Source organism: Mirounga leonina, unplaced genomic scaffold (genome assembly GCF_011800145.1).
Source record: "Mirounga leonina isolate KUSES-001 unplaced genomic scaffold, KU_Mleo_1.0 Mir_151, whole genome shotgun sequence".
In the NCBI taxonomy this organism is placed as follows: domain Eukaryota; kingdom Metazoa; phylum Chordata; class Mammalia; order Carnivora; family Phocidae; genus Mirounga; species Mirounga leonina.
The window spans coordinates 2974226-2997500 of NW_023270377.1; the positions used below are offsets into that span (position 1 = coordinate 2974226).

General features: G+C 47.2%; 2 protein-coding genes across 2 annotated transcripts in view; both read right to left on the reverse strand.

Annotated features, from left to right (window-relative positions):
- RBM44 (RNA binding motif protein 44) overlaps positions 1 to 21741 on the reverse strand; it is a 62573-nt gene extending 40832 nt beyond the window's left edge. Inside the window, exon 1 of the mRNA XM_035006792.1 lies at positions 21666 to 21741. The gene's annotated coding sequence lies outside the window, so the exon portion shown is untranslated. The remainder of the gene's footprint in view (positions 1 to 21665) is intronic.
- The window catches only part of LRRFIP1 (LRR binding FLII interacting protein 1), a 142751-nt gene continuing 125053 nt past the window's right edge, over positions 5578 to 23275 (reverse strand). Inside the window, exons 20-26 of the mRNA XM_035008323.1 lie at positions 23064 to 23156; positions 21666 to 21807; positions 11704 to 11753; positions 10077 to 10194; positions 9300 to 9379; positions 8114 to 8218; positions 5578 to 6428 (exon numbers count right to left, since the gene is read on the reverse strand). Of these exons, the coding sequence (XP_034864214.1) occupies positions 6318 to 6428; positions 8114 to 8218; positions 9300 to 9379; positions 10077 to 10194; positions 11704 to 11753; positions 21666 to 21807; positions 23064 to 23156 (699 nt within the window). The 3' untranslated portion in view covers positions 5578 to 6317. The remainder of the gene's footprint in view (positions 6429 to 8113; positions 8219 to 9299; positions 9380 to 10076; positions 10195 to 11703; positions 11754 to 21665; positions 21808 to 23063; positions 23157 to 23275) is intronic.

Consider the following 23275-nt stretch of genomic DNA (forward strand, 5'->3'; position numbering starts at 1 on the left):
TGAGCCGAAGGCAGTCGCTTAACCAACTGAGCCACCCAGGCGCCCCTAAAGCAGTTCCTCTTAAAGAACATACAGTCTAGCTGATAGCAGAGAGAGCTCGTTGCGGGCTAGAATGTGTGGAACAGACCGAGATGCTGGAGAGCAGCCGCACCAGCATGGAAGCCACATCCTGGGAGTCCCCAGGGAATGCAGCCCGCGCCCTGAGCTAGGCTGTGGCTGTCACCTCGCGGGGACCTGTCTGTCCTTGCACCTTTGTAATATCCATAGCTCCTGGGAGAGGCTACTCACTGCCCCATGGTCTTTTATCAAAATGATCTAGGCTAGTGGTATGTTTTTTTTTTTAACTTCCAGATGACTATTAGAATAACTGTGAGATTCATCCCCAAACAATTCAAAGTGATTTTCATAAGAAATGTATTAAATCTATAAATTTGGGAGAAAGTTACATATTTATAACGTTTATTCTTACTATACATCTCTATAGTTTGTCATGTTGTGTATCTCCTAGCAGAATGTATAGATTTCCTCGAATATAGGTTCTTGGGTTTTGTAGGGTTTATTACTGCTGTCTTGGGGGACATTTTTTTTTCACTATTTTGAATGAGATTCCCCATGATATTATCTAAATCTAACGGGTCAATGTCGATATACAGATTCCTCGGTATTAAAAGCTTGTTCTGGTGATCATTTCTTGCCTTGACTCGGCTTTTTGAGTCATCTGTGCTGTTGCAGTTACCTTTTCTGAAACGGGACTTAGCAGCTTTAGCAGGCTGGAATCACATTTCCCCCACGTATTTTGTTTTCACGTTAATGCATTTATGGTTGCATTCTCCTGTTTTACTTTGCAAAATCTTAACTGTGCTAAATCTTGGGAAATTCCTTTTCTGGGTCTGGCCTTTTGTTTTATATTAGGTACACAGAAGCCAGGCATCTTTTTTATATTACCCCACAGACTGCCCAAATGGTTCATGGGAGGAGAGAACAATGATTGTTTTGTTCCTTTTATGTTCCTTTACCAAATTAGAACTAGATTTTTAAGATAGTAAATTAGGGGCGCCCAGGTGGCTCAGTCGGTTAAGCGTCCAACTCTTGATTTCAGCTTAGGTCGTGATCTCAGGGTCGTGAGATCGAGCCCTATCTTGGGCTCTGCGCCGGGCGTGGGGCCTGCTTGGGATTCTCTCTCTGCCTCTGCCCTTCCCCCTCCATGACTCATGTGCTCTTTCTCTTTAAAAAAAAAAAGCAAATTAAAATGTTTTGATATGGAAATATTAAACCACATGATCTTAAACCCCACTTAGTAAAATCACAGTAGGTGAGGACTACTGGTCTCAGTAGCTACAAAATCCCAGGCTGGCTGAGGCAGGTTGAGAAAATTCACACAGGCCTGAGCCAAGAAGCAAAGATGGCTCTGCCCTGGGGTAACTTATAAGAGAAAAGCTCAGGCAGCAGAAAATCTCAGCACACCTGAATTGGGGAGGGGGCAACAATTTGTTCAATGTGGGAGAGAGTCAGACAGGGGTGCCGTCTTCAAAAGGCAGAGCTCAGGGGACTCCATGCATGCCCATGATGGTGGTGATGGGCCCAGAAAGCTAGCTGTGAGGGGTAAACACAAACCTAAAGAACCCTCCTCCCTTATCTTGGCCACCCACACCTAAATACAGATTACGTACCCCTTGAGATTTAGGGAGTTCTTTTAACATTCTTGGACCCAATGCCAATGTGGGGGGGTGTCCCCACACAAAATACCAAGCAATTTTTGGACACCAGCAGGTGTGAACTCAATTCTGACACGATCTACGTGGAGATAGCATCATATTCCACAGGTTAAGTGTTTCGTCCTACAAGACTATCTCCCCCCACCCCCACCCGCAGCCCATCAGATGCCAGTTGTAATTTCAGGCTGTCACCTGTGCTATAGACTGGAGGTTCCAATGGCCTCCTCCTTAGGTCCAGTTAATTTGCTAGAGTGGCTCGCAGAACTCAGGGAAACACTGATTTACATTTACCAGCTTATTAAAGGATGTGATAAAGGATATAAGTCAATAGCCAGATGAAGAGATCTATAGGGTGAGGTCCTGAACAAAGGAACTTCTGTCCTTGTGGAGCTTGGGGCCTAGGTTGGTGGCACATGGAAGTCTTCTTGCTCTCCAAATGTGGAAGATCTCCAAAAAGGAAAAAGGACCCAAAAGTCTCCTCTTGCGTTTTCATGGAGGCTTCATTACAATGTCATGATTGACTAGGTCATTGGCCATTGGCTGATTCAACCTTCAGCCCCTCTTCTCTCCCTAGAGGTCACGGGTGGCATGGGCATTTCCAACCCTCTAGTCACATAATTGGTCCTCCTGTCAATCAGCCCCTGCCCTTGGATGGGGCCCCAAAGTCACCTTTATTAATAAGACACCTGTTTCACCCTATGACTCTGAAGCACTTTCAGGTAAGGTGGATGAAGACCAAACACATATAAGAAATACATTTTGGTCATCTCAATGGCCATGTCTATATTTCTTATAAATCATTATATCACAGGAGCATTAATCTAAGGCTTCAGATGTTTCTAGTTCAGGACTCTTTCCCCAAGTCTGTGGTGTTCTTATTACATGCCGCCCACGGTATGGGCAATTGCAAAGGGAGACACCCAGCCACGGTCAGTGCCACTCCATTCAGGACTAGCAGAGCCTACTTAGCATTCAGTGCTCCTGGGGACAGAGTAGGAGCCATCTGGCAAGTGGTGATGGGGGCTATTCTGATAGAGAGGGGAAAGAGCAAGAAGTGGGTGTTGGGAACCGGCCATACAAAGAGATCACACCAGCCAGGAAAGGCAATGTGGAGGCAAATGTGGGGCTGGGACTTGGGACAACTGCCTGGTTCTTGAGAGATTGGGAGCTGGATGGAAACCTAGTCCTGGGAGGCTCTTGGGCACAGGGCAGGGTCCCCGACCACTGAGCTGGGGTCCTCTAGATCCTCAAGTATCTCCATACAAAGGTGGGATGAGGCTGCAGGTGCAGGGAACCAGGCAGGTCCACAGACAGCAGCTCACGTGCAAATACCCAGAAAGGCAGGTGCACACATGTGCCACATCTGGCCTGGCCATTTGTAGAAACACACCAGATGCTTATGCCCCAGTTTGAAAATTGGAACCTGGCTGTCTCCTCCTGGCGCTTTCCCACCGCCATCCCATGCTGCCCTCTTCTGTGATTATCTGCGTGTGTGGCCATTCTCTTCCTTAGGACCACCTTCTTAAGGTGCGCATTCGTCTGGTGCTCCCCATGAGCTCGGTGCTGTGCAAAGCAGAAATCCGTATTTGCTAAATAATAACCTAAAATTTCAAAAATATCAACAGAAAGTTTTGATTCTTTAGTTTACATTTCAGACGATCAGAATGGGATGTCAAAAATGAACAATGGAAAATAGCACCTCACCGCAGTTCTGAACTGCGTATTTAATTTACATTATCTACTGATATTGTCCATTTATAATGTCTTTTTAATGGGTTTCTCCATTTCCTAAATGTCCTAAATGCCACTTTGTTTCTAAAAATGAGAACAGTTTGTAGAAAACATCCAATAGGCATCTTGGTCCAGGTTTCCAACCACCTCTTTTCTTCTCCAGTTTTCTAATTCAGGGGAACGCAGTGGTTCTCGGTGCAGGGCGGGGGGCGCTTACATCCGGCAATGTCTGAAATACCTGTGTTTGTCACGGCTGGGGGTTAGGCCTATCTGCCTCTGGTGGGCAGAAGCCAGGGATGCTGCTGAACATCCTCTGATGCACAGGACGGCCGTCCAGCAACCACGTATGATCCCGCCCAGGGAGTCAGTGGTGTGTGGTTGAGAAATTCAGGGATGAGAAAAGCCAGCAACAAATTCCCTATAGCCATATCTGAGGAAAAGTCATATTCTATGATTTAAAAATCATGTTCTATCTTCCTCTGGATTTGCAAGTGTGTGTAAAATGGATTTGCTATTTCTGTAAAGATTGGTGGAAAGGTAGAGACTAAAGGTTTGACTTCTTTGGAGCCAAAGATTTGGGGCAGGTGAGCCCAGTAGCCCCTCCTCTAACCAGCGGTGGTGAGACTTGCAGCCTGTTAACTCCTTGGGCTCTGGCCTCCTCATCTTGTAACCTCACAGGGCTTTTGTGAAAATCGAGTGAAAATATGTGTCTAACTGTCAGGCATGTCTGAGCGCTCTATGTGTTTGCTTTTAGTATTCTCTGTGATCTCTAGATAGGGAGGTTGTGCTGGTTAAACGTGTTTATATTAAGATGTTGTGGAAGAAATCTTAAGGATAAGACAAGGAAGGAAACATCTCTTCTTTGCCGGCTGGCCCACTATGGTCAGAAGATGGTGCTGAGAGGGACTCTGCAAGAAGCAGGGGCTCCCCTTCCTGGTTCCTTCCTTCTTGTTCACGCGGAGCCTGTGGTGTGACTGTGTGCCACCCGGGGGTGCCCACCATCCAGCAAAGTTTGCTCCCGAGTCCTGGCCCCTGGTTTCCTGCCTGCAGGTGTCAGCCCCTGGCACCCTGTGACTTGTCTGTCCCCTCGTGGGTGGTGGCCCCAGGCCTTCTAGTGAGGTCTCAGTCCCAGTTTGTCCTCTCTTGGGTATTCTCCCTCAGCTCTAAGGCATTCTTTAGAGTTCCCTTCCATCCTTTTCTCTGTAGTTAATTCCCTGTGGGTTGATCACTCCCTGTATTAAATTTCTCCTGCTCAAATTACTGGTAGTTTCTGTTGTTGGACTGGACCCTTGCATTCTTGAAAGAACTTGGAACGCTTAATGCTCCTGAAGTAGAACTTCAAACTTAGAAGTCTTTTGAAACCAATGTGTTTTGACAAATCTTAGGTAAATACAAAAACCATGTTGCGTGGAGAGTTGGCACTTCCATGGGATCAATGCAAGAGTAGGTTTCTGTATGAAAAAACACTGGTCTTGAATACGCGGCAGCTACAACATGTCTGTGGGCACCAACATGTGGATGGGGATTGGATGATCTTATCTATGGCATGCTCAGGAAGGAGATCTGAATTATAAACTGTCCTTGGCACCAGGAGACACGAACTCCTCTTGTGCCCAATGAAATGTCGCCTTGTGTATCCTGGACCCAGACGGTGCTGGGGGACAGACCCTCATGACTTCGAGCACCATGTCGGGAGCGCTGTCTCAATGGTATATCATGTCCCTTACACCAGCGTTCTCCAAGTGTCAACGTAAGGTATGCTTTCGGGTGATACTGTCTGGCTAATATCCTGAAAAGCTGGCCGCTTAACCAAGCCAGCTTGAAGTACAACATCCACAAGGAGTAACTAGAGATCAGTAAGTAGTCAAATTTTCTCTATTTTGCCCCTGAAGATCATGTAGTTGACTTTAGTGTGTAACTTCCTCGGTTTGCTTTATAGTCTTAAGACTCTGATAAGTGCACTCGCTATTCTTGTTCATTGTGAATATATATATATTTTAACCAGGGAAAGAGGGTAAACTGATTTGATATACTTAAAAAAACAGAGATGACTCAAAACGTACAGAACAATGAATATGGAATAAAGATCCTTAAGAGTGGGGAAAGAAAGAAAAACCACGTTGCTAAAATCTTTCAGCATTTCGTTTTTTAATTGTTCTAATAGTACATTCTTTAAAAGGAGTTCACAACTTCAAGTCCAAGTAGAAGGGTTACATAGTGCGAATGGAAAAGCTGTCATTTTCAGGGGGGCTATTGGCTAATTACCCTGTTCTTAGGGTTGAACTGATGCAAAAATCCCTTAGAAAAGCTTCATTTGTTGCCTGTAAAGAGTCTTCTTAAGGTCACTTTTACCTCCAGACCATCCCCTTGTTTCTAGTGAAAGAGTTTTGCTTGGTAATGGCTTGTGGTTCCACAGTGTTTTGTGTATGAAAAGCGCAGACTAAGAGATGCTACCGAAGTCGCTCCAATTGTAGATTCTGCCCCCAAAGGAAGTCCCGACACTGTAACACGTCCCCTCAGTTTTCAGCAAGACACGTGAAAAGAAAACTCAAGTCCCGTTTTAATCTTTACCTAGATTGCCATGTTCAGTGGCGTCGCGAGGCTGCCGTGCCGTGGGACACGCAGCTCCCGTGGGCCCGGTGTGCTCGTTCAATACCCGCGGGTTCGGGGTGGCGGCCCCAGCCCCGGGTCGGGGGGGGGGGTCCGCAGTCAGAGAGGCATCTGGTGGCTGCCGGGGCCACGGCTGGGCCAAGGGCTCACCGGGCGCGCTTAGAAGCAGGGGACCTGGCAGCACTCCCGGACAGTAGCAGAGGCAAGCCCACGACGCCATGCTCTCCATCCGCCGACCGGGTTCCTGTGCAGAGCTGGGGCTCACTGCTGGGACAAGAGCGCGCTCCTATTTGCTTTCATTTTCTCCAGACGCTTCACTAAGTGGCCGTTGCTCACCTCAAGCTCTTCCGTCTTGTCCAGTGCACAGCGCAGCTGGAAACAGACGAAAGGCAGCTTTGAGGAACGTGCTTCCTCCCCACATTAGAGGATTGCCAAGATTCCCTCCTACTGCAGAACACAGAGCCTGGACCCACCGAGCTCCCAGAAGTGCACACGCATCCCTGTGCGGGCACACATATTTCTTAACTATGCCTTAAGGGAAACGAGGCACGGGATTCCGGCCTCAGGAGTGACTAGGCAACCCTCCTCCTCCGAAACAACTGGACCCCAGACATGGCACAGTCTTGGGGGTCCTGATGGTCTCACAAAACACCAGTGAGGCAAACAGAAAAGAGCTGAGCCCCGGCCAGTTGGAGGAGTTGGTCCCCGAGGCGTGGGCAACCGGGAGCAAGGTTTCTACAACCAGAAACCAAAGTGGGACTGGCTGAGGCCAAGATGGCCACCCCCGGAGCCAGGGCCCCAGAGCCTGGGAGTCAGAGTGGAGGCCACACCAGCAGGGAGCCATCTGGCCCAACAGGCAGCAGGGCAGAGCGCAGGTGCCTTAAGGTGGGGGCACAACAGCCCCGTGGTTGTGGAGACATGCACCATCAGAAGAGTCTGCGGCTCTGCTTCTGACCCAAAGCCCTCAGGGAGGGTGGCTGGGGTCCTGGAAGGGGTTTGCCTCCCTGCCCCCCGTCACTAGCAGAGGCAGAGGCAAGCCCTCTTTGCAGGAAATTTCCCCAAGTCAGGCCTGGAGTGCTCCTGCAAATCAAAGGCAAGCATCACTTCACGAGACACCAAACGCATGAAGGACAAGCCATCTGAGCCAGCAACAGAATTAGGGCCTCCAAGACTGACATGTGTCAGTCCTCGGATGGACGTGGAGAACAGGACAGCTGTGTATGACATCTTTAAAGAAAGAAGGGCACCTCGGGGCACCTGGGTGGCTCAGTCGGGTTGGGCGTTTGCCTTCAGCTCAGGTCATGATCCCAGGGTCCTGGGACTGAGCCCCGCCTTGGGCTCCCTGCTCAGTGGGGAGTCTGCTTCTCCCTCTACCCCTCTCCCCTGCTCATGATCTCTGTCTCTCTTTCTCTCAAATAAATAAATAAAATTTTGAAAAAAAAAAAAAAGAAATAAGGATACAGTTAACACAGAAGCATACACGACCATACAGGAAGTAAGCATCAGGAATGAATACACTTTAAAAAGACAAGGGACGAACAGGAAGATCTACCAGCAGAGCAGTAGGTGCTGCAGGGAGAGGGTCTGACCGTCTCCGGTTAGAGCCCCAGAGGGCACGTGGAGAGACGAGGGGAGAGGAATACTTAAGGAGGTCACGGGTGAAAATTTTCTAAACTTGATTTAGAAATAGACTTCATGGATCCAAGAAACACCATACATCCTGAGCAGAACAAACAGCAACAAACCTGCATAGGACACATCAGGGTGAAGCAGCAGAAAATCAAAGACAAAAAAGAACTTGAGAGAACCAGGAGAGAAGAGGCCACCTACAAAGGCCCTGGTGAGAAGGACAGACTCTGGGCGGCCCCACAGCCACCACCCCCAGGGAGACCCGGGATTCAGCCCCAGCCTCCCCAGGGCATTGGCCCCGCCCTTGGGCAGTGGCTTGGCACCAGGCCCCGAACAGTCCGGGTTAGGGGCAGGGGCAGACGCTCCCTCTGCTGCCAGCTAGACCATCATTTCCCATTCTTTCCCTACAAACAGCCTAGAAAATTTACCTCTCTTTGGAGTTTCCGTTTTTCGGCCTTAAGTTCATCTTCTATTTTTTCGGCATTTTCAGCAGCCGATTTATAACGTGATACTTGACTCTCTAACCTTATTACCTAAAAGGAAGGGAAACATCGTATGTGTAAATGAACAGGCCTGTTTTCTTTCTCCAGTTGCTTTATCACATGTGGGATCAAAGGGCGAGGCTCATCAAATGGGAGGATGGACCATGCGAACCGTTATGATCCAGCACTGTGGGCTGTTATATTGGTTCTAGCCAAGCAAGCCGCTCTGAGCAGCCTGGTCCTGACAGCTGTGAGGGCCTCATCCCCTCTCTGACCCTAGTCTAAACTCGTGGCTCCACAGGGCTGCCGTCCCTCCCTGACGCGGGGCCATTCTGCAGGAGGAGGTAGGTCGAGGCAGAACGATGCTGTGGGCAAAGGTTCAGCCAGGACCTCAGCTCCGGTCCAGTCTCTCCTGGGGTGGCATGGTGGGGATGAAGCAAGGGAGAAGGAAAGGCCAGCAACTAGTGCAGAGGAAAAGAAGGAGGCTTGGGGATGGCATTCCACAGCCAGGCCTGCGGTGCGGGACAGGAAGAGCCACAACCCACTGGAGACTCTCAGTCCGCTGAGACCAAAAGCATGCTTCCTAAACTCATCCCGTCCCAGGCGTGCTATTCTCATTTCTGTTTCCTCAAAAACTCCCCAAAGCGCTAGCCACAGGGACCCATAACTGAGCGGGGAAGAGTACCGACTTCATTTCTCCCTTGGCTGAGGACACAGCTTGCCCCAGATTGGCCCAACATGCTAGAGGCATAAATACCCCCAATCTAGAAACCTGGTTGGAAGAGAAAGGCAGAAAATCCAGGCAAGAGGGATGGCCCCACATGAAGTGCTTTTTAACTAAATAATTTTTAAAGAACAACATTTTTAAGCTCCCCCGCCCCAGCCACATTAGTGATTTTCCACAACCAGCCATTGTTTATAAAGGGTTAGTACCCAGTATAACAACCCGGATCCTCCTAGTGATCTTTCCTTCCCTACTTTCTCTCTGCAGGAGATACACGGAGGGCCCTTTCTGGTTCTGTAAATCTCTGCTCCTCTTTGTGCTCAGCCTTTCGGGGCGAGTTCTAGCAAGTACAACTCAGTTAATCATCGCTTTCACTGCCTGTTATTGCTTAAAAGTGCACACACATACATTTTGTTCTAATGCGGTTATCTCTTGCTCAGATTTTGCAAGTTTAAATTTGAGGTCGCTGATCTGTCTGTTGGCATCCCCTAAAGGTTGAAAGAGAAGGAAAATTTGTTAAGCTCTTGGGCTTTTAAAATGTTAAAACAATAATTCCTGGGATCCAAGCCCCTACTGAGTACTTGGCATGCAAATCTGGAAGTTCTGGCCTGTGGCCCCACCAGGGGGGTGGGGTGTGGGGGGAGGGGTGGGTTGGGAGGGCTGAAGCTGAGATAGGAGAAGGCACTCTCTCTCTCCATGTGCCCAGGCTGAGCAAGTAAGTGCCAGGCGGGAGAGCCCCTCCGAAGCACAGAACACAAAGAGGTGGTCAGGGGAGGGGAAGGGGGGAGACTGCGGGTAATTTTATCTCCCTTTAAGCCTCTTTCTAGTTTACTTGTATGGAAAATACCTTCTAATTTTTCCATACAATCAGCTGATCACAAGGCAGTGGTATCCAGCATGGAAAACGCGGTTTCTCACAGTGCATCATAGGGTGGTAACTTGGTGCACGTTTTGGGGCACCTTTTCTAGTCCTGAGGCTCAGACAGAAACATCCTCGCTCTGCCCACCTGCCCATCCTCGTTCAATCCCACACAGAAACATCTTTGCACTCTTGTGCTCAAGGGCTTTTGGGGGCCAAGGGGAACGCCGGGCGTTCTTTGCCATGATGGTTTTTCTCCTGTAGCCCAAGTATAATACACACAGGACACTTAAAGGGTTTACTTGTATACAAGGATGGACATTTACTTTGCAGATCCATTACATGCATGTCTGTCCCATTTTCTAAGACATCACTTCCAGGGTGCAGGTTGTCTAGCTTGCCATTCTTCTGTCTCTCTTCCAGCTGTCCTTTGAGTTTCTTAATCTGAAAACACCCACCAATAAAATATGTGAATTTCTCTATTCTAAATGAGGCCGGAAGTTGAGCGTAGAGCCTATGGCACAGGAAGCGGTGTGTAGAGGAAAAACCAACACCCCATAAATACAATTGGATGTTGCTGTGGAGTTATTTCGTGGCTCTCCAAGGTGCCAAAGAGATAGGAGTTACGTAATTAAGCACAAGAAAAATGCAGTAAATGGTTACAATCCACCAGCCACCACAGGGAGTCTCTCACCTTTAATAACCAATCCAAATAAAGAGATGAACAACCTTCGGCCAGTTGGCACTCTTCTCAGGAAGTAATAGCGTAACGGGTGAAAATGGAATCGTATTCACCGTATCAGGCAGAAATTATTTTGTAACTCTGGGTGAAAAGTTATTTCTAAGTTTGAAATTCCTCTTTGAAATTCCTTTAAACATTTATCTCAGAGTTAGTCAGTGCACTTAGTCACCTTCGAGTTATTCACTTAGAAGCTGGGCAGGGCCTTCTGGAGCCTTCCAGGCCCAGAAGTAGTGTCCTCGAGGGCCTAGCCGAGCTGTGTCTCCCTCACAGAGCCCATGCTCAGGGAGCTGGCCCCTGCAGGGCTCTGCTCTCCCTGGCCGTCAGCAGCCACAACCGTAGAAAGTTCCGGTGTCTGATGGGCAGTCTCCCAGCCCTTGTCCTGTTAACCTCCGACCTCTGTGGACCCTGTGGGAGCCCCCGCCCCCCAACAGCCAGCACAAGGCAGAGCAGAGCCCCAGGCACACATTGCCCACTGTATGCCACGCTGCTCTAAGGAAATAGGTACAGAATTAGGACGGATACGTGTTTTTAAAAGATCACAGGAACCTCAATGCAGCTACCACATTGAGTGCTTTCCCCAATTTTGAGAGTAGCCTTGAGCGGAACTGTAAGCAGTATGGCAAAATATCTTTGATTAGGCTTATGAAGGCGACTGGGAGGAATTGAGTTTCCTTAGAACGTGACTGTGGAAGGACTGAGTAACTACCCCGCACATAAAAAGACCAAACAGGACAGCTGGTTAGTGTTTCTGGAGGTGGAAGAACGTGACGAAGGTGAACCACAAGTAAAACCACTTTGATCAGCTGCAACAAGGAAATGCCTTCTGGAAAGAGATGCTGATCACTGAGGGATCCCAAGACCAACCTCCCTGAGCCAGCAGCAGTCAGAGACCTGGTGTCTGGAGTAATTCAGTAAAGCTCCTGCCTCTCCATGGTTATTCTAGCCCCTTCTATGTAAATATTTGTTTTAGGCAGCAATTGGCATAGAGCGAACCACATTCGGTTCCATGGCCTCGAGTCTTCGGGACATCCTCTCTGAACCTCACGTGACTTACGACGATAGAACTGGTAAGGACACAGGTTGGCTTGGAAATCGCTTTCAGGCATAATGCGTTAGGGCTTTCCCGATAAAGCAAGAAGTTAAGTATGGGAAGGTTCTCGGGCTCAGGTGCTGCCGTTGGGGATCTCATAAAGTAATAAAATGATTGTTACCTGTTCCAATAAGCATTCCCGTTCATCAACAAGCTTTTTCAACCTAATATCTAAAGAAATCAGAAAGATAGAGGTTGAGGTGAATCCATGTAGTGCACCGTCCAGCAGCATGCTAAATCGAAGAGTGAGCATTCAGGTTAGTGAAACTAATGATGAAGTATTATACACGTACCACAGTGAATGAGGCCACACACAGGACGGGGGGAGACGTCAGCCGAGGGAGAGTGGGTGGGGTCCACCTCCCACAACATGCTTATCTCGTCAGGGGCAGCATCCGGCTGCATGCAAACAGGCTAGTCTTCTACTTTGGGTTAGCATGCAAGGGATCTAGGGCCAAACCACACTGCAACACAAGATCTCACAGGCTTCATAGTTTAACATCATTAGCAAGGTACAAACACACGGAGCATCGCGATTGCTATCAATGGCATTTTCATTATCCTTGACTTCCCAAGGTCACGGCCCAGAAGAATGGATCTTTCTTTTTTTCTCAGAGACTCCCCAGTGCCACAGCTTTGACTGTATGTTTACAAATCAGAGGTCTGCAGACAACACGTCCGCTCCCCTGCTCGTGCAGGGCGGGTATTGTCCGGAGAAATGCAGTAATGCTGTGGGTTTCTGTCACCCCTGCCACCCGGGACACGGAAGAGTGGCATACACAGAAGCCTTTCGAAATCCCCCGGACATTTTTCTGAAGGGGTGTCGAGTGATATAATCTGTAGAGTGCAGAGGAGGAAACCAAAGCTTGGGGGGGGGCAGTTTAGGGGTGTGGGCAAAACCCTACACCAGTTTAAAGGCCAATCAGGAAGCTGTGGCGGTGACAGAGATGCTGATGGGTACTGCAGGGTCACCCTGTGCCAGGCACGCCCGAGCCGCTGCGCCTTCACCCACGCAGCCCTACAGGTGAGCCCTGCTGCTTTCTCTCTCTTCCACAGGCGAGGGCCCGCACCTCTAACCACCGCACTCCTCTGTGGCTCCAGATCTAAACCCAGAGCCTGGAGTCGGAGCCAGACTCCTGGCCCGAGACTTTCTCCTGAGGGCACCGTGCTCTCACGTGGCGCAGCTCTGATTCACCGCGTGAAAAAGGAAATAAATAATCTGTATAAAATGCGCTTGTGTCCATCTAAACAATCACCTATCTACATTCTCATCCGAGTTACATGCTTTCTCTAATTGTTCTTCCAAGCACCCCATGGTGTTATTTTGAAAGGCATAACCACAAAATAAATTAAACCAGAAATGTCAAGCGTAACATAAGATAGATTTATGATCCTCTGGAGTTCCATTTTAATTTACACAGTCAAGTTGCTTCCGATAGTTTATTCTTTCTCTTCTACAAGCCCATCCAACACTGAAACATCAATGTCATAAACCCAGCTCTTTATTCAATATTACTTTTTATTTTATCTTATATTCTATATACAAAACCCATAGGCATCCTAAGAAGCAATGGGTATGTCAGAAAGTGATCTTGAATCTCATCTATCTGTTGTACAATTTTATTATTATAGCGTTTCTATTATATCCTGGATAGCAAGTACAAAACAAACGTTAAGATGTAAGAATGGAGCTGGCCAACAAATACAAAATAAGGGTAACATGACCTTCACTCGTATGGTGAGAATATGAAAAACACAGAAGTGAAATTTTTTTTTTTTAAAGATTTTACTTATTTATTTGACAGAGAGAGACACAGAAAGAGAGGGAACACAAGCAGGGGGAGTGGGAGAGGGAGAAGCAGGCTCTCCACCGAGCAGGGAGCCTGATGTGGGGCTCGATCCCGGGACCCCGGGATCATGACCTGAGCCGAAGGCAGATGCTTAATGACTGAGCCACCCAGGCACCCCAGAAGTGAAATTTTAAGGGAGAAAAGTTTTACAGCAGAATTGGAGAGGAAGTTTAAACTACATCATTTGAAGAGAATGGAAAAAAAGAAAGCCGCGAATTAACTGGATAGGAAGAAAACGGGCACTACTTTTGTAGTTTTAAAAATCACCAAGTCTGATTTGTGGAGCGCACAGCCGCTTATCGTCGAGACGCTGACTGCCTTCCTTCCCCAGAGCGCTGCAGACCTACCACTGCCCTGCATTTAGAAAGTTCCACTGCTCATCGCTGGCCTATAATCCCCGATGATAAACAGACATAAACTATTCATTTAAGGCCACAATTGCAGTGCTCAGAAACAAGGCAGGGAAGAAAATGAAGTCACAGTGTATCAAATTTAGTTTTCTCTTATACGGAGAAGAAGTCAAAATGACTTGGCTATGAAAGGATTTCAATTTTTAGAAGTCTGGCTTTTCTGTGTTAAATTCCAATAAACGTTCTCTGGAACACATGTCCAGAGGCCCGTGAAATGAGAAGCACTTATAGTGACGAGGTCTGAGGACAGTCCCCGGGGGCAGCCAGTGCCAGCAGCTTTGAAATTCTCTGAGCCCCTGTTCTCCTTGGTCTTCCTTCTGGCCTGCACCTTGTCACCTCACCTGTCCAGGGACAGCAAGGCCAACCCCCAGCAACGACCCCAATCACTAAGCACTCCCTCTCTGCACTGCTTTACCTGGATCTGGCCCACAGCCCTGGAGGGCAGGTTCCACCTCCATTTTCAGAGAGCGAATGAGACACAGCGCGGGTGAGTAGCTGGCTCGTAATAACACACCCTCAGGAGCAGAATTTTCATTTTGTGGGTTAATTTCAGCCATCGTGGGCCTCAGGCTTCCTCTCCCAAGGCTAGAGGAAAATCACCTCCTCTCCATATTGAAAAGATAGTGAGGGGGAAGCCGAGGTCTCTCAAGGAATCCACTCCCGCCTTGCACTGACTTTGTCTGATTATAATCCATGTGGGCTGTTTTCATCATCCCCAGGGCCAGCCTCCCACGCCAGGAGAGCACCTCCTTCCTGCAAAAGGCAGAAGAGGGACAGGGTTTTTCTCCCATTTACAGGGCCCAGGAGGGGTGTACAGATGGGTACCGTACATGCCAGCCACCGCCGAAGCCGTTCATATCTTGAAAAATATACATGTAAAATATGTATGTATGTAAACAATAGGTAAACATATGTAAATAATATGTAAAATGATATGTAAAATAATATGTAAATAGTGTATAAAAAACATAGGGGGCATTGGATAGGGTAAAAGGGAAAGAGTGATGGGCGCCTGGGTGGCTCAGATGGTTAAGTGTCTGCCTTCGGCTCAAGTCATGGTCCCAGGGTCCTGGGATCGAGTCCCGCATCGGGCTCCCCGCTTAGCGGGGAGCCTGCTTCTCCTTCTGTCTCTCTCTCTGTCTCTGTCTCTTATGAATAAATAAATAAAATCTTTAAAAAAAAAAAAAAAGGGAAAGAGTGAGGGTTTTTTTCTCCTGAAAGACAAAGTTTTCTCTATATGATCATCACACTGATTAAGCATGTATTCTAACGTCACGTAGGCACGAACACCCCTTCCTTTTGTCCCGGAGCCTGGACATTTGGCACGAATCTCACTGCTGTGTTCCCTTGTTTCCATGGCATGCTGTTCAAGGTGGTCTCCTAGGAAAGGGGTCTACCGTAGAAAACAGGAACCCCAAACTGCATAGACCCTCAGGACTAGCACTCCAGGGTCCTAGTGACAGTAGAGATTTAAATGTTCAGGTGATTAGGTTTTCCGTTTGCTGGAAACGCTAAACATTAATAGAAAGTACTCAGTGCGATACATCTCATTTCTAAAAACCCTTGAAAAACATGTTACTAAAGAGCATCAGTTAGGGGTGTGGGCAAAACCCAAGGACTGCACATGAAGCAGTTACTGCTTCTCCACCTTTGTATATTATCAAATAAGAACCTCTAATTCAAAATTCTGTGCCTTTTTTTTTTTTCTCACTTCCTGATTCTCAGCTGTCCACTTTCACTAGAAGCTGGGTCCTTTCCGCTCATCCACTGGCACAGTGCCTTCCACATATGAAGTGATCAAAACGTCTATTACTTAAATGGATGTGTGAATAATCGAGATGCCTGGACAGTGGACGTGAGGGACATGAAGTATGCCACAATGTCCTTAAATGTGCTGTTGAGTAACAGAGGAAAAGACCTTAAAATGGCTTGATGATCTCACCGTCCAGTGAGCTGGGTTACTGAATCATCTCCCCGGGGGCCTCTGAAAGTAGGAATGAGAGCTCTTTCTGACGCCCATTCCAGGCTGAGTGCGGCTTTGCTAAAGTGAGAGGCATCCGCTGCCTCCTTTCAAGGCCTTTGCAGCCCTCGGGCTGGAGCCTCTCTAGCAAGCCTTGTAGTTTTCCACTCACGTGGCCCAAGTGGGGACGGTGTATCAGTCCCCTGCTTCAGGACGCTGACATGGGAGGAGTCAGTGCTTACTTGCCAATTTCACCATATCCTTCACAGCATTCTTAGAATTGGCACATGTAAGCAGAGCAACAGAATGGAGAGCCTTCTTCGCTGGGGCTCCTCACCGGAACCACAGACCACAGGATATTCTATGAGGGAAGATCTTCCCAGTCCTCCCCAGGAGGGCACAACCCTCCGGTCTAGGTACCAGGAGAGACGTTCATTCATTACTGACAAAGCAATGAGTCCTTCACACGACACAGATTGGGAATCAGCAGCCTGGAAGTAGGCGCTACTTTGAAGATAATAATTATGTGGAACAGTAGCCGGAGTCAAGTAGCCCAAAGAGTGGAATCACAGGCTTGTGAAATTATAAAATGTTTTTATTTCAATCACATAATAACACTTAGGCTTGCCTCAAATTTTATTGAGGTTTTGGTCTTTTTTGCACTCAATTATACCTTGTAACAGTGACATGAATTCATATAATCTCATAAAGTGTCAACAGCATTCATAAAGTACAGTCCTTTGTGATTTTAGTATTTTACAACTGTTTTTTTTATTTAACTTTACAACTATTTTTTAAAATGCTTCCTTGTATAGAAAATATATATTTCCTTCAGGAAGACCAAATCAAGACTTTTCCAATAATATATTGAGATAAAACAAATGAAAATATTTATACCAAAATACCAAAAGTGACCCAACTATTTAAAATATCCTGTTATAGTTCAATTAGCAGTTTGCACAAGAATGGTACCTTTTGTATTTTTCTTTCGAATATAAGACAAATAGAAAGAGGAGTAATTTAAAGGTTAAAAAAATAAATTTTAGAAATGGTCCCCCTGCACAAAAACTGCATTAGGAAGTGCAATTTCAATGTATGTCTCTTCCAGAAACAAATTAAAAAAAAAAAACAACTTTGTATAAAATGACTCTGGTACATAATCAGCATGAAGTGAAGTCAAAATCTACAAAATAAATTCAGGTATCATCAACAATGAGATCAAAAGTATCGGTTTGAGATAAAATACTTATATGAGGTAAAGGGAATTAAGATCTCCCAGTGCTTTAAGATACTTGTTTCCTATCCCTAACATGATTAATTACTGTCCTAAGGTGCAAATCTTATCACTCAGTGACCTATACACTATTTGGCCATTTATCTCCTTTTAAAATAAAATACCATATAGATTATATCATACACATCAAAATCAAATATGAAAGGACATATATTTGAATGAAGACACATTAATTTAAATATCAACTATACTCACAAATCTCAGAATGCCATTTGGTCATTTCAATTGGGTGCTGGTGTATTTGGTCAAGAATATCAGCCTAAGGCAAATGCTAAAGAGCTTTATTCGGATTGTAAGCAGAAACACGCGGTGTCCGTTGTCTAACACGGCTGGAATGTTCTCCGTTAGGACTCTTACTGATTACAGGTGTGTCTTTCTTTCTAATCTGGGTGATAACCTTAATGAGGAAGAATACGTCTACAAGTAACCGTCTATAATCCAGCGTGGTAGATAGCTCGGTGGTTGATCGTCCTACGGTGCATCTATCTCAATGTGGAACGTTTTAGGAACCTCACCCGTGGCGAGAGCAGACGAGCCTCTGACAGCTGGGCTTCGTGTCCAGTCCTTGGCCCCTGTCCACTCACGACATGGTACAGTCTTCCTTGCTTCTGCCCTTCTCGCTTCCGCCTCTCAGCTCGTCCCTGCCTTCTGAAGTGGAGGCTCCCAGCTCCCCTGCAGGTGCTAAGTCATCGTTTTCTACGACCTTTTTGACTCTCTGACTAGGCCCCCCTGCCATCTCATGCTGCTCTGTACTTCCTGTTTGAGGGGCATCATCACTGTCCTTGAAGGGACCTTCATCCTCCAGCAGGGCACCGCCAGGCACCGCTCCACTCCCTGGTTCTGGAGGACCGCTGTGAGCGGCGCCATCTTCTAGAACGGCTTCCTCCAGCTCCTTATCACTGGCACTCGTGCCTGACGACGGCGCGGTGTCACCCCCCAAACCTAATGTGCCCCCATCAGCTGTTTCCTCCCCCCCGTTAGTGTTTACATCATTATCTTCTCGGTTAAATTTTGCATCCAACTCAATTCCAGGATTTTCTGGACAGTCAACATTTTCACCACTTCCTGCTACACTTTTCTCTCCTGGACCTTCAGTTACCTCATTTTGAGCTTCTGCACCTGGTTTTTTGTCAGGAAGAGCTACCTGCTTGTCTTCCTTCACCTCACTTAAATCTGAGTTCTGAAATGTTAACTCTTTCTTAGCATCTTTAAGGGTTTCTACAGGCACCAGTGTTTTCTTCTTCTTGTTTTTCTTCTTCTTGTTCTTTGTCTTCTTCTGTGATGAATCCAGTGCCTCTCCCTGTTGGTCATTCTTTTCTTCCTCGGGCTCTTTCACATCTAGGGGCTCGCTTTCGGCATCTGCCACAGCGGGACCTGTTGCTCCCTGCAGGCTGCTTTCTGCCTCTGGACAACGAGGAATGTTCTGCACTTCTGTCTGGGTTGGCTGCTCGTCCCTCAACCCCCTTTCCTCATCCTCCTTTTCGTCATTCTCCCCACCTACCGCTGTGCTCTGACCTGGGAGCTCCTGGGGCTCAGCAGCTTCCTGCTCAGAGAGCTCTTTGTCTAGGTCATGCCCTGTGCTTGGGTCCAGCTCTGTGGGGGCTTCCACGGCACACTTTTCATCATGACTCACGCTGTCATCACTGTAGGTCGGAGAGCCGGAGGCTTCTGTGCCCACCTGCTCCCCGAGCCCCGTCAGCCCTGCCTCCACCACGTCCTCTGTGGGGCTTCCACCTTGCTCCCCAGTGTCTGTGCTGCCCAGCCCCCCGACTTCAGATGGTTGCAGAGAGGCAGATTCTTGACCTGGCTTTGTGCTACCCTCTCCCAAGTTGGTTTTCAAGTCTTCCTGGTTTTCTGCAGATTCTTTACTGTGGTTTTTAATATCCAAGGCATCATAACTGTCCTGCCCAGTGCCAGGACCTGGGATTTCACCATCACGCAAACATTCGGACTGCTCAAGGGAAGCCCCAGTCCTATCATCTGGTGTGTTTATGACCTCATTGGACTCAACCTGCTCTGTATTTTCAAGGAAGGAAGCGTTCTCTAGAATCTGGTTTTGAGCCTGCTCCTCATTCGTGGCATCTGCTAATACTCCTAGGGAGGGGGCACTGTCTTCAGAGGCTTTCTGGTCCTTGGCATTTTCACCAGGATGGAACACCTCTATGTCCATACACTCCTGTGCTGGGTCCTCTTTGTGCTGTTCTTGCTCAGTATTCTGCAAGATTTCTTTTTTCCCCACATTCTCCACAATTTCACTTTTCACCTCCACTTCACTGGCTCTTCCTAAAAGACCATTGAGAAAATTGAAGGGACCCCATGATGTGGTGACCACTTAACATACATTACAGCGTAAACACATGTTCTCTCTCCCCCCCGACCCCATTCCTAAGGAGAGAGAGTCACCAAAGAATCACACGGGACAGAAGCCTTGGCCAGGTCTGTGCGGCAAATCAGTCATTGCATCAGCCAGCGTTGGATGCGCGGAGGCTGCCGCCACCATCTCGAAGGCGAGACTGGCTGCTGGTGCCGTCCGGTGTGAACTGGTTTTCAAAGGTGCAGTTAAGTTTGAACAAAGAGAGCTCTGGATCAGGCAGCCAAACAATCCAAAATAATGGGTTTAAGAACGACCTGAGTTCGTTTCTAAATGCACAGCTGGACTACTCACACTTCTTTGTCTGTCAAACTGCACTGCGCGTCACATAGGCCTAAAACCACTTTCAAGTAACTTTTAAAAGAAACCTTCACTCCACCTTAAGAAACTCAGCCTCAAGGTCAGTCTCAAGGAAGATACTAACTTGAAATAGCTCACGTGAGGTGAAAAGAAATCCACCCCCCACCATCTAATCACTGTGCTCCTGAGAAAGCAGCCTGGTGCCCTAAACTCCTCTGCCCCACCCCGCAGGGTCTGGTGGGAGGGCCAGCAGGTGGCAAGTGCTTACGATCAAGATGACCACTGAATCAATAATAAGTTACTCATCCACTGAGGAAGTACAAATTAAAAACATGCTATGACTTTGGAATGGACGCTTATATTTTAGATTCTCCAAACCAACCAACCCCTGGCATATCAGATGCCATGTTGCTGAAAGTCAAAGCCTGATAATTTTATCACACCGTGGTCTCCATAAGTGGGTGCGCGTACCCCAGAGAAAATGGGAGAAGTAGCAGAGCTTCTAGTTAGTTTTGCTTCACCCTTTAAAGATGTCCATCAGTGAATACGTTTTATAACACACACTTTGTACTGATGAATAGCATGTGTATATATAAATTAAAAATACACGTATTGGAAAGTTCCCACAATTCTCTACTGATAGGGATATGTGATCAAAGAACATTTGGACACCACTTAGGGAAGTGATATTTCTGGTTCTTTAAGGGTTGGTTTCATAACGGTTAACAAAGATTTATAAAACGTATGTTTGAACAAGAGCAACATGATCAAATTCCTAGCTGCTCACACAGCTTATAGATAGGTAGGATGGAAACCAATCAATTTATCTTCTTTTAGTAACTTTTAAGCAATCAAAAGTGCCGTGTCCCTTTAGGAATCATCGAGATAATGAGGTACATCTCCCTATGAAGCAAGTCCTGAGAAGCTGGGGCCCACAGGTTTCTACATTTCCATAAATAAAAAAAAAAAATAAGATGAAAGCTTCTATATGGAAATTAGAGACATGGGCTCTGAGCGTATTCCAGCCTCGCTGTAGAGAGCGGAATGCAATGGGTAATAAGGGACAAGTGAGCCTTACCTGCCGGCTGCAACTCCAGGCTGCACCCCGGATTCAGAAGGCTTATTTTATCCAAAAGCCAAATATTATGACCAATATTAATCGGTGAATCTTTTCAGGTATTTGCAAATTGTATCAAGTATTCTTACAATCTACTGGATTCCCCAATTTATATTCTTCCAGAAGCAAAAACTGACGTACAAAGGCACATCACCTCTGACAAAGGGGAAGGCACCCCTTCACCCTGCCCACACTCCCCACCGGGGGCTGCCTGTCCGCCTCGCCCCTCCCTGCCCCGGCCCGGGGCCACTGAGCGGTAGCCTGAGAACGGCACCCAAGACATACTCTGTCACAAGCCCCCATCTGCTGTCCACGGCACCTCACACCCTCAAAACACTTCACGGTGTGTAGGACGTGCAGAGCTGGCTTGGACCCAGGGTTAACTATCTTACTTTACAGCCTCTGCTATGCTGATCTTTGGAGAAGTCTGTAACGGAGTAAGTTAGGAAGCCATCCTCGGCCCAACTAGCACTGTCAGAACTGTCCCTTAATTTCTGAGACGATTCACCTTGCATTCACAGTTTCACGTGGTGGCTTTGAGAAGCAAGAGAAATGTATTCCTGAGCCATCGGTGGTGAGCACTGCACAGAGATGCACACCAGACAACACACGTGAGTGACCACATCGTGTGGCAAGGGAGCTCCCCAGAAGTGGCAGGACGCATGGCATGCTGTGTGAGTGTTAATTGATCAGTGATGATTACGTCAACTCTAATAATGCATGGAAGGTGAATCGATGCGGACTAGAGGATGAAAAGACCCAAAGGAAGGTGAGCACTTACCTAGCATCCCATCCCCTGCCGTCCTGAGGGCGTTTAACTCTTCTTTCGTTATCTTGGAAGGACCTTGGTGTCCGGCGTCATTTAGAGTGTCTGAAGTCTCTCCATTAGTGGCTAGCTCTGAATTTAGGACTATTCCATGTTTCTGGGAACAAAAACAGACTCGTTGTAATACTGACTGATGCTAGGTTAAACTCTATTTTATTAATAATAATGAAAAGGAAGCTCTTTTTTCCTGAAGTTGAGGAAACAGAATCAGAGAAGTGGTAGACACCACACTCCTAAGTGTCCCCTCAACACACACAAATCTGGGATGTTTTCCTCCACGCTCCAGTCCACATCCCAATGGGCTGGTGATGAGACACTGTCGACATGCATCCTTTTTAACTGGAGGTTAAGGGCCTGCAGGCCATCACAGGGTACTGCAGCATGCAAATCACTGCAAAGTGACCTCCCTTTTAAGACCCTGGTTGCATTCTTTAAAAAGAGAGACAGAGATAAAGAAAGAAATACATGCGTGTTCTGAAAGGAATAAACACAACTTATGTTAAAGAAGGAATACAGAAGTGGCTAGAATGTTTGGTATCTTCAAGGGAAATATAATTCATCCTCACTACACTGTGAAACACTCTAGAAACAGTCACACTTCACATGGCTCACAGACTCACTTGCTACCCCGGTGCCCACAGCTCTCTCCTTGAGCTTGGAGGAGGCCCCAGTGCCAGGCTCACAGCCCTGGGAGGAGCGGTGATAGGAACCTCTCCCTCTGGTTAACTGCTCTGGCCTTGACCTCTGATAATGAGCAGCTGACCCTGATCTGTTTCCACTGACGATCTCAGAATTTGCCACGGCCATACCCTCTTCTCAACACTGTCTCCTACAATGTTGATTACCCACCCCGAGCCCGTTTTCCTTCACTTGGTGTCCAGCCAGCAGCTGAAGACCCCTTGACGTGGCGCAAACAGGACGTGGAACGTTCCTCAACCCACGGGGTCTCAAAGTCTAATTCGTATGAGCCTCCCCCACGCCAACAACCAGCTGGAGAAGTCCTTAAATTTGAGCCTTTAATATAAAGAAACACACATTGTCTAACTTGGAGTAATGTCCTGGAGAATATATCAATGGGTATGAGAAAAAAATGTAAGCAGTATATAAAAAATGCTTGGAAATCAGAGTTGCTTTCGAGATCAGATATGCTTGTGAACATCTAAAGGAATGGGCAGACCCGACTAAACCTACGTTCATTCGTTTCATGGGTCTCTTTGGTGTCAGTTAATCGAAGATTTGAATTGACTAACAGAACTCACATCAGTGACACACAATTAATTAACACCTGTACACACACACATTCTTGAGAACATGGATTTTTTTTTTTTTTTTAACTATGCTTTGGCTTCATACCTTTAATTCCTCTTTCAGCATGACTATTTCTTCTCTAAGATCATCTCGGTCACTCCTTATGGAATCAAAGAACTCTTTCTGCCTCTCTAAAGCCTGAGTGTGAGCAGAGCAAAGAGAGAGAGAAGTTTGCACAAGTGAGCAGGTGACTGAAGCGAGAACGAGGAGGATTCCGCTACGTAGAACGCCGCCAGAGCTAAAGCACTGTGTAGAAT